At 40.1% G+C, this 11,823-nt stretch overlaps 1 protein-coding gene across 3 annotated transcripts; it reads right to left on the reverse strand.

Annotated features, from left to right (window-relative positions):
• Positions 1-635: 635 nt before the first annotated feature.
• On the reverse strand, positions 636-8,545 carry etf1a (eukaryotic translation termination factor 1a). Of its 3 annotated transcripts, none has more exons than XM_046405805.1 (11): positions 8,385-8,545; positions 7,886-7,996; positions 6,341-6,516; positions 4,334-4,473; positions 4,056-4,194; positions 3,723-3,913; positions 3,180-3,309; positions 2,896-3,069; positions 2,732-2,796; positions 2,487-2,634; positions 636-1,358 (listed from the first exon to the last, which is right to left on the reverse strand). In XM_046405805.1, the coding sequence occupies exons 2-11, from the start codon at positions 7,969-7,971 to the stop codon at positions 1,276-1,278; spliced, it is 1,332 nt and encodes a 443-aa protein (XP_046261761.1). In that variant the 5' UTR covers positions 7,972-7,996; positions 8,385-8,545; the 3' UTR covers positions 636-1,275. The 3 variants fall into 3 exon arrangements, with proteins under 3 accessions (XP_046261761.1, XP_046261762.1, XP_046261763.1); XM_046405806.1 differs by having other exon boundaries at positions 8,389-8,541; XM_046405807.1 differs by having other exon boundaries at positions 8,120-8,538.
• Positions 8,546-11,823: the final 3,278 nt, after the last annotated feature.

Here is an 11,823-nt window from a genome sequence, read left to right on the forward strand (position 1 = left end):
TTTGTTTTCTTCCTCAACACTGACGGCCTACTAATTCACAAACACAAAGTCCTTCATGTAGTTTGTTTGTTTGCTTGTTGCGTGAAATCATTTTCAAGAAAAAAAAAATGGTTGAGTGTACTTGAGAAGGCCGCTCTGCAACAAATTCTTTAAGCAGTTCTGTCTATAAATCCAGTTGCAAATGAAACTCATTTTTACATTTTATCTTATTTCCAATGGAGAAATGCAAATAATAATTGTTATTATATGAAGATATAACAGATCAATATACAAAAGCAAACAAATATGTAAGCAAAATCTTGTACATGGGATTCAGATTCTGGAAAAATTTGAGAATTTCATTTTATCTGAATTCATATCAAGGAGGGCACAAAGGAATACCTATATTCAAGAGATCGGACACCTTTGCTTTCTTCTTTGTAAAATTAACTCAGTTTCAACATGAGATGGTGGTTCCTGATGAACCATGTACATAAAAGAAACCCAGAGAAGCTGCAATGTATGCTTATCACTCACACTCAACTTTTAACAATACAGTAATTTTGAAGTCTGGAGAGCAAAGAAAAGGTCAGCCCCTCTAGAAACCAGACAGACACAGACCAGCATTGAGACCACAGCAGATGAGGAGGTAGCAATGGTTTTCAGCAGTTCAAATTTAATACTTTGTCCCCCTTTCTCTACAGAAACCCAGGTAAAAAAAATCCCCCACTCTCATAAAATACAACAGCAGCAGTTACCAGTAAAAAAATGAAATGAAAAAAAAAGAGAGAAAGCATTGAAGGGAGAAGAGAGAGATAGGGACATCAGGCAAGAAAGGAAAATATATTTTCTATATGTGAGGAGTGAGTCCAAAGTTCATCTTCAGACCGGATTAGGGGCAACAAGGAATCTGGGAACTTGCTGTTGTGTTCATTCAAAATGGAGGGGAGGAGAGGAAAAAAAAAAAAAAAAGAAAAAATGAGTCAAGTCCAATCCAACTAGGGGAAGGAACCAGCACTCTAAGGCAGGGATTTATTCAGGAAGGGCTTTCTCCCTCTCTGGATGAAAGAAAATCTCACTCCTCTTCAGTCTGCGTGATGTACTTTGTCTTGTGTACAGATGAAATGTATGTGCAAGTTTGTGTATGCAACAGGTAAATTGAAAGGTGTGTCTGTCATATATATGGTCAACGCAGTTGCACCTCACTTGCTGCACGAGAGGTGGCATTTTTCTTTCCTTATTTCTTCATTCATTCCTCTGCTTTTCTTTTTTCTCCCATTATCAGTCCCCGACTACCTAGTAGTCATCCAAATCAAAGAACTCATCGTCCTCTCCTTGATACTCCATGCCCTGGAAATCCACCCTGTACCGCAAGATACCTGGGGAAAACAAAGATGATAGATTAACAAGGATACTAAGATGGCTGGCCTGCTTATGTCATGTTTGGTTAGATCACGGCAGCATTAAAGGAAGAATGTGCATTAGGATAAGCTAATCCCCATTAGTTATGAAGAGGGAGTATTTGTATCCAAAAAGTAACCTTTTCTGAAGTCCTCCTTTCTTTTTTTTAAAGCAATACTTGCTCAATTACAGAAACAATCGTATATAAACTTACTTTCGGATAGAAGAGGAAATGTATCAGGAACATTTATTGGTTTCCTTACTCAAAAAACAAAGAATTAAAGGAGTTTGTGTGTTTAATGCCTTTTTCATACGAACTACTTGTCTATTATTTTGAATGCTCTTGCTCTTATAAGATATGGTTGGCAAGATGAATCACACGCTCTCAGATAAATGTTTGAAACAACATATAAATAGTTAAGAAAGGGTTAATATGAAACTTTACTGAAAACATCGAAATTGTTAGAGCTCCCTCTCAGGAGGGAGGACAACTTCCAGTGCCAATACAGCTCAGTGACCCTAGGAATTCATGGTCCTTTTAATTAGCCTTCACTATAACTACTTTCTTTGCTTCTCCAAAAACAAGTGGTCTGTCTGAATCAAGTGCGGAGGTCCGTTACTTTACTCTGCTGCTGCTGCTACCTTGTAGATTATATGTAAATAAGAACTGGATACTGAAAGTGGTTTGAAATGTTTTTTTTTGTTTTGTTTTGTTTTAAAGCAGAATTAGTCATAGGCATAAACTACTCTGTACAGGTTTATGTCTTGTGATTTTAGGTAGAGCGCCTTGTATGTGTTCTGTAGTGCAGCGTTCAACATATTTCCTTCCTTCCATATTTTCCAAGTTTTTATTGTGACCAAGCTCCAATGTGGCTTATTATGTGTCCTACATTACTCCATACATTACTACTCCTACAGACACTTCAGCAGAGTGTATACCTGACTATACATGGAGGCGTGAACCTGGCCCTCGTTGAAGACCAGCACATATACTAACTGAGCCACAGAAAACAAACTTAATGAATAACCACTGAGATACAAATATCATCCTGTCTTCCTCGTTTGATGTGTGTCATAAACCCTATTGTACACGACAATGTGCTCACCCCCGATGCCTCCAAAGCCCTTGACGAACTGGGACCCTTCCTGACTTTTGTCTGTGACTATCTCCAATGTGGCTCCAAATTTCTTGTAGTTGTTTGCAAACCACTCCAGCAGTGGCATGCTCTCGATCAGCTCATGTTCCTGCCCCGTCTAGAGAAACAATCAAAGTCGGGAACAAATGTTATGACAAATCTTTAATCACAGGGATTAGTCTTTTTTTTTTTTTGTTTCCCCCCATAGAGCTCACCTCCTTGTCTGTGAAGTGAGATTTGTCTTTCTCCTGCTCTGGCGTTAAGTACAAAGTCTTCTCATCTAAAAGTCAAACAACATAGATAAAGATTATGGAATTATAACATAATATCTCACCTTATTTCTCAGTGATGACAGGTGTGACATATGTGGTTTGTGTACCGTTCTCTGCTCCGTTGCTCTCGGCCCCATGCACACGTAGAATGTAGCGCATTGTGTCTAAGTTCTCGTAGACTATGAGGATTTCCACTGCTCCCATCTCCAAGGCTTTGAGTGTGTCCTCCACACCAAAACAGTACTTCCCTGTGTCCTGACTGATCTCATCAAAGTACCGCCCTATGGAGATGGACAACCGTTAGGATAATATCTACCCTTGCTTCTTTTAGCTTTTACTGGTCACATCTAGATACACTTTTTCCCCTCCAAGTGTTAATACAACAACTCACCTATGAGCTTCTTCTCCTGGATGAACTTGACATTAGAAAGAACTTCTGCTGAGAGCTCAATAGCCTGGTTGAAACCATTTTCTCCTCCATAAGAGATGTCCACCAGCTTCAGAACCTTGGCCTGTAACCTCTGTAGGAAATATGCAGGTCAAACTTACTATACAGATTTCCACACAGCATGCTGACAATTTAACTTTTTTCTCCAAACCAGGTGGCTTGAGAATTAAATATTTTCACAAGCATACCTAAAATAGGGGGTATGATACAGGTTATGTTATGTAATTTAAACTAAGCCAATTTTATTTTTTTCTTCACAATATTTGATGATTACTAGTGTATGTGAGTGTACACACGTGTGTGTCACAAGTTAACTTGATTAAACACCTTAGTTGAAAGAAAAAAAAAACTAATTGTAACTGTTTTAGATTGTTTCTGAACAGTGTGGAAAGTTATTAACATTAATTAATTATTGAATATTGATTAAACTACTAAATACTGAACTGGTACTGCTTTTTATCAGAACACACACAGACACAGACTTACTGGGTCAAACATGTCAGACTGGCTGAGCTCGGTCTTGAAGTCTGCAGAGCCAGCCAAGACCATTCCCGCCACATTAACTTTGTCATTGGACACAAAGAGCTGGACAGCCGTCTCAGCCACTTTTCTCACATAGTTGTGTCTTTTCTCCATTCTCAGACGAGCAAAACGCAGAGCAGACTGTCCTCCTCTGCCTGAATGAAAGATAACAGACACGACCTTTAGAATGTGTCAGAAAATAATACAAAGTGATATTTGTTCGATTTTCTAAAGGTTCATGCTGTGCAATTGAAAATATCAAAAGTTGAGTGTTGTATGAACATTGTGGGTCAGTACCGTGCTTCTTGGGCAGGTCCACAGTGAACTTGTGTAGCACCTCCCTGGTGTTGCCCTGCAGTGTGCCAAATAGTGCCCCACTACCGTCGATCACAATAAAGCCAAACTTACTGTCATCAGAGAGCAAGGCCGTCAATGCCTGTGTTAAGAAGGGAAGTGAGGGAAGACTCAACGATGAAAATGTGACAAAAAGTGTTCAGATAACAAAGTTTATGTCTAAAGAATCTTGTTTACAAGAAAAATATATGCAGACAGAGAAACCAAGCAAAAGCTCTCACCTCGGTGTGGAACTTGTTGTCGCAGAGGTACAGGGAGGTGTTGATTGGCTTAAAAGGCTCAAAGTCGATATTGACTTTCTTCTCCTTGCCTTCCTCTGTCACAATGGTGCCACAGTACACAACCAACCCATTAGGGGGCACTGCCAAGAAATAATAAAGGCAGAGGCCACTAGATTAGTAAAACAAGGTTTTTGTGCAGTTGCAGGTGCACAAGTAATGTACACTTTCTGAAGGAAAAATCAGCATCATTAGCACAGTCATCAGGAATTAGTAAGTTTCATCAAGCCTTCTTAATGCTGCTGTGGCTCAAGAGGTAGAATGCATCACCCACAAATCAGATAGTTATTGGTTCAATCACCAGCTCTGGCTACACATTCAAGTATCCTCAGGTGAGACAGCAAACCCCAGACTGCTGTTCCATCAGGGTATGTGTGACAGTCATGTTCTGTACATAGATTCATCTACTCAATTACTCTGCTTAATTTTGAGGTATTTGTACTTTACGTGAGCATTCTGATTTTCTGCTACTTTATCCTTCCACTCCACTACATTTTGGAGGCAAAGGTTGCAATTTTACTTCACTACATGCATTTGATAAGTTCAATAAGTTTACAAATAGTTTAACACTAAATGTAATGCACAGTTACATTTTGAAAGAACCTGTAGATCTTTTATTTGTATTATTATTTGTGTATTTATTTTTTTTTACATGATTGTATGGTACTTTCACTTCTTATACCACTGTCAAGTTACTACTTACTAATTGAAAATTTCACGCTGCATCACAACCAAAGTAATGCACTTTATGCACCAATTTATGTTATCACCATAGCTTAAACACTGATTCTGATAATTGGTCAATGCAGTATACACATACATGTAAACATATAATTTACTTCTAATTTTTATGCTTAGGTGTGTATGTTGTTAAAAATTACTTTTGAAGCTTAAGTACAATTACCATCAGATACTTTAAGACTTGCTCAAGTCGTATTCATATGGGTGACTCTCACCTGAACCAGAGAAGCATTTTAGCATGATATCTTTACTTTTACTCAAGTGTGACTTGTCAATACTTTTCACAACACTAATGAATATAAATGTGGGAATGTCTCAGCATAGACATATTGTGGATTGGATAGGAAACCCTACACTGTTCCCGATGAGCACATGGCCAACGGCATCAGGATATGAATGTGTGTTTGAACTGGCAAATGTTGTAAAGTACTTTGAAGAGCTGGTAGACTAGAAAAGCACTATATAAATACAGCTCAATTTACCATGCTCAAACACATGAGGAAATGTATGTACGGTACTTTGTACACCGATATATCTTATACATTGATTCACCCTCTTAAAAGGATCTCATCTCTCATTACTGTCTAATGGAATTGCATTGTTTGTTACAGTTTTGTACAGGAGAATTGTTAATGCTATTGGATATTGTTGCTGATTTTTGAGGTGCACTTGTATTAGAGAATGTGAACTAGCTGACTTCTCCACTAATCAGCACCTGATTCAGTAAAGAAACACCTGTAAGCAAGCAAGCTCAGAGTGAATCTGATGAAGCAACAAGTAAAATGAAGTTCGCTCAATTTCATGACTATACGACCATTTTAAATATTGCCCTCTCATTTACTAGCTGGTCACAAGCTGAAAGGTGGTGCATCACACAAAATATGTATAAAAATGTACATGTTAAATTAGGTGTTGAACAATTGCACTGAAATAATTTCCAGTACAATATAGGCCTCTTGTAATAAAACCTGTTATGTTTATAAATTCAGCACAGGCACAAGTCAGATGCCACAGCCACTGAAATGACATTTTTGCATTGATAATATTTGTCTAAATGTCAACAACTTAATCTGAGCAGCCACCTGGCCTTACTGGAAAAATTACAGTAGAAATCCAGAAAGAATTATTTCTCACCAGCTGCCCCTGAAAAACAAAATCTCACAGGAAAATCATTAAGATTTTGACTTTAATTTTAGTGCCAACACATACCCTTGTTGTAGAGTTTTAGTCTTTGCTGTACAGAGGTGATGGCCCCAAGTACAGAGAGCCTGTTGACTCGACTTTTGATGTTGGAAGCAGTTCCAAACTCATCAGCCAACATCTTGGCCACTCTGGATATCTGGTCCTTAGGAGGGATGATCAGTGAGATCATACTGGTTCCATTACTAAAGGGAGACAGGTTTTAAATGTTAGTGCTTAGATAAATACTTAGGCATACATTCACAAAAAAAATTGTTAGTGCTATACCTCTACTAAAATGCAACAGGCCACACCACAAAAAACATAATTCATATTCACGTCAAAATGACACTGAGATGACAGTGTTACCCAAACTAAAAATAATCCGCTTTGATTATTTGGAACAGAAACTTTGGCCTGTTCATGGTATTACTTTAATGATGACTCCACCTCTTACTCTCAGTTCATTTTGTAAACACACAACCTTCCCTTGCAAAATATCACCTTCACAAGAAATGAAAGGTTGAAGGACAAACGTGACTTTCATATACAGAGTAGAAAATTTCTGTCCTTGAAGCCGAGGACTGCATTTCAGTTCCACTGCTTCACAATGTGTCTCCATTCACTACCTATCAGAGACAAAGCATACCAGTACAGGCTGACACTAAACGCACACACACACAGTAGCACTGAGGCAGGCAGGTAGCAGCAGCTGGATGAATGTAGGGCAAATGGTCAACCGTGTGTGACATGGCAGGCGGTAGAGCACAGGACAGCAAATTCTGCGCAGCATTAAATGACAAGCTGTCGCAGAGCAAGCTACAAGCCAGTGTAGCAACACCCACATTTCTGATGTCGTGTTTGATATTCAAGAAGGCCACAGTATCGGCACAAACAAACAAATGATCTGGATTTCTTTTCAACTGCCCATTTTGAAGCCGGTAAGGCTTGGACGTAACGGATAGCAGCTCGCGTGCCATGAGGTAACTGACTTAGTGGACTCTTGAGGGAATAAAGAAGCTCTATCACATAATCCACAATAGTAAAAAGCTAGGCAAACGTCAGTTAAAGCTGTGGAATGGCTCTAACGCGGCATGTGGACATCCAACTGTGAGCCAGTCGGCCTTCCTTCCTCATCAACGTGCTTTCTTGTTAAAGACACCCATGGCGGCCTCTTTCCCCAGATGACGTCTATTAGCGGGTCTCATTAGCAACACAGCTAATATTATCTTCCCAGGCTTTATACCCATTCTGGGACTTAATGTATCATTCTGCGCAATGTCAGCCATGGCATAGAAACACAAACGTATCAAATCACATATTTCCACATTATTTGCACAATGTTTCCAATCTTTGGACAGAGTAAACGCGACAGCATATAACAGTTAGCAATTAGCAAGCTAGCAGCAAAAGCTACGATAAGCTACGTTAGCTATGCTAAGCTAACCACTCCCAAATTCGGCCCCACTTATCCGATCTCCAGCTGTTGCGGCGGTGAACATTCACACCATTGCCCGGAGCAATTCTAGTACAGTTGGCCCTACATCGACAGACAATTCAAATCGAGTCCCTTACCCACGGGCAGCTTCCAAACTTTTGATGAGCTTCTTGATTTTCCATATCTCCACGTTCCTGTCCGCCGCGCTGGGGTCGTCCGCCATCTTTCTGCTGTAATCGCTTCAGCACCTGAAGAGACGTGGGGAAAAAAGAGTAAAACATATGCCGTAACCCGGCCAGAAACCAAACAGAGCGATGTTAACAGCCTTGTTAGGATGACAAAATATTCGTCTGAATTAGCTGATTAGGTACCTCTCCAAACAAGTGGCGCGGTGTCTGTTAAGGCACCTGACCAGTAGGCTACTGGCAGCTGGACTGACCGTGAGAGAAAGGCTTCACACGGGCTGTCTGTGTCAGTACAGTGCGTGGAGAATAACAGGCCTACAGTCTGCCAGGCCCTAGCGTCCACCCTGTTCTTATCTAATACGACCTACTTTGCCTCTGTTTTGTCGGAAACCAAGTGCCAGTTTCTGAGACGTTGAGCATATATTGGGGAAAAATGGAGTCGGTACGGTACCTGCCTCGGACAACGCCGCTCCGCTCCACTGTCTGTCAGCTGCGCTATATCAAGTCGGTGGTCTGAAGAGTGACGTTGCTTTCCCGACCGGTTTCTCTCTCCTTCACACGCTGTGCGTGGTGCTACGGGGCTCACATGTGGGAGGTGGTTAGAGTTGTGGCGTTCACTTCCTAGAAACCTCATAGAAACCAATTGAAGCTCTTGGCTCGTATGTCAATCATAAAACCTGAACTAACGATTGGACAGAAGCGCTACGCGTAGTCGAAGCTGAAGGTCGGGGTGGGTGAGGGAGGGGGGGGCTGCATTCATATCTGTGGATGATGGGATCTGTAGTTGGCGTTGGTGTGATGTGACTCAGAGACTTCAGTTGAATTATCAGATTCTGCTAAACTGGCACAAACCGGCACTCCTTGCTGTTGCTTCTGATAGAGTGCGTACTTTAAGCTGGACTTCTTGGTGTAGTCCTTTGTAGCCGACACTTTACATTGTCAGTAATCTACTTACGAGAGTTTCATAAATATTTAGTGTGACATCTGCTGGAGACATTGAGAACACGTTACCACGTTGGATGAATTCTACTTAAATCAGTCACTGTTGTTTTTTTTCCATTTCCTCAACATGTTAATGGACATTATTGTAGTATATAGGCTTGATCAACAGTCAGACCAGGGACACTAGAGACTCAGTTTTTGAATATTCAGCAGTAGATAGTAGAATGATAGTTCAACATGAGCCATTATTGTAAAAGTAACTTTTTAATTTACTATTCATTATGGTAAACGGATGACCCCCAGAAACCTTTCCGTTGTCCTGAGTACCAATTCAACTGCTCATCAATAAGATTTCAAGTCTAACTGCCACGTTTTGTGATGTAACTGGTGTCTTGAATGTTGCACACACTGAATGGTTAAACATATGGGTTTTTCCTTTGTATGTCCAAGTCAGCAGGGTTCAGCTATCCTCTTAGCCTGTGAGTGATGCGACAATGTGGCTTCCAGACAGCTGAGTGGGCAATTTTGAGCCAGAGAAAGGTCAGCTGTCCAATTAGTGTGACTAGTGTTACAGAAGTCTTTTCTAAATTATTTCTTAAAAAAAAAAAATAATAAGCAGGTGTTTCAAGCCAGGCAGTTCAGTAATCCCATTACATTCTGTTGTTGAGGTTGATGATGCAGATTCAGATTACTGGGTGAGATGCTGGGTGAGCAATGTGTAAGCCTAAGATTGCAGTGTGAGTACAGGGTTAGTATAGTGTGGTGGTTCTAATTAGGCGTATAGGTCACTCGCAACATAGCAATTAACTGTAGGGTTGTATTTTGTAAAATATAACAATTTGACATTTTTACTCTCAGATCTTTTGTCTTCAGTGACGTTAGTGTATGTGTGTGTGTGTGTATATATATATATATATATACACGCAGTATATATATATACACACACAGGGTGGCAGTGAAAGAAACAATGGTTTATACACATTTAGTCCACTAGATGACAGCATTGGTTAAAGGACAAATGACTGGCCTCCACGGTATCTCACTTCGTTTTAAGTTGAAGAACCATCCTCTCTCAGAATTCAGGTCTTGTGTGTATTTATTCTACTGATTGCAGTAGGCAGTTTGTTAGACTTTATTAAGTTGCCATATGTGGGATTTTAGTCAATGTCGTGTGAATTGCGATTGTTTCAATCAGAATAAACATCTGTTTATGCATGAGGTAACAAGCCCAGGGATTATCCCTGTGGTACTATCCATCTTGGGTGAAATGGATGAGTGGTTGGAGGTAGGTGGTGGTTCTGTCTGGATCTCAGACTCACATGATGACTACATGATGGATAAAAAGTGATGTAGCAGTTTGTATGACTGATTGCCTCCAAAATTGTCCAGTACTGGTATCAGCGCCAATTCATCACCATCTGTCAGCCATCAGAGCTGTAATGATCTGTTGCTTAGAAATAGATGGTGCCTGCTGTGCTGTGAATGGGAGTGGTGCTGAGTAGAGCTGCTTTTCCTCATTTCACCTGGTCATCACACATTATCATTCAGATGAGCTAAGGAGATTGACAGGTTGTTGAATCCTCAGCCATTGTAGCTAAAAGAGTAACTGCACTTTTTATTATAGCAGTTATTATTTACATCAGGAGTTTTAACTCCCCCAGTTGTTTGTCCTGTAGCCAAATTTTCAGGTCTCAAAGATCCCAGCGAAGAAATATAAAATTGTTGTGTAAATTTAATTAAGTTATAATTTGTTGTTCTGTTTTCAAGAGCTTTGAGGTAGCTTCAAATGGACATTGAAAGAATAACATTTCAAACCTATTTAGTGTTTCAACAATCTAATTAAACCTATGTCGTTGTTTAATTTCTTTACTTTCTCATATGTATTTTATTTGAACATATTCAGATATTTCATTAAACTCAGTGCTTTGTTGATTTAGTTTTTTGTGATTTATCCTTTTGCCTTGATGTCTATTAAATGAATTTCTCCCTCCGTCATTGTATGTGGTTGTAATGATGTCAGTTTAAAGGAAAGTACTGCAGAACACGTTGGGAGGGTCCCTGCACTCATGTTCTCAGCCTCATCTGTTATGATTCCCCTGTTTGCTCACATATGGTCACGCACATGAAGTGGTCAATAAATGTGTGAGCCATATAGCTGACCTTTCCAGAATGTCACCCTGTGTTCTGTATTATATCAAGAGAGACCTTTCGCACCCTGTGCAGGTAATGATGTCATAGTGACTAATAGTCTGTGTTGTCATATTGAGCAGGCCATAAGAAGAAAGCACTCAGTGTGTCTACATTTGTTATGCATGTGGGAGACTTACAGAGATTGTGACCCAGAGCAGATGCCACCAGGTTCAGCGGACTCCTTTTCCCCTTCTGTGGCCATCTGCTTAATTAGAATGAGGGGAAAGAGGGATGAGTGAAGGTGGAAGGACGGATTCTCAGGGGTATTCAAGGACAAAATTTTGCTTGTCATCACTAAGAAACGTGAGTTGGGTAAAAAGACGGACAGGCAAAGATGCATCCAGACACTTCTAGACAGAGGCAGGCAGTTACATAATCAGAGGTTGTGAAACTTGTAAGGTGCATTTCAGAGAGGACCAACATCATTGACCCACAAAGGTTAATCAGACACAAAAAAAGGCTTAAACATTAAACAAGTCAAAGCTCTATGAAACCTGTTTCCATTATAAACCTTTCTGCCACTGCTATGAGCTCTGATGCTTCCTCTTCCATGAAAACATCATTTGCTTCTCAGTGCAGGCAGTGAAGCTTTCAACGCAGATGAGGAATCCTTTGAATTCCTCAGAAGGAATTAAGCAGCACATACTCTCTGCTGACTAGCTAATCTGTGACTCAGTATGTTCTGTGTCTCAGGCTCTCTTTCTCTGTCCTCCACAGTGAAAGACAGGATAATAATCATGAGCACTTCAATAACTTGC

The sequence above is a fragment of the Scatophagus argus genome, chromosome 12 (assembly GCF_020382885.2).
Source record: "Scatophagus argus isolate fScaArg1 chromosome 12, fScaArg1.pri, whole genome shotgun sequence".
In the NCBI taxonomy this organism is placed as follows: Eukaryota; Metazoa; Chordata; class Actinopteri; family Scatophagidae; genus Scatophagus; species Scatophagus argus.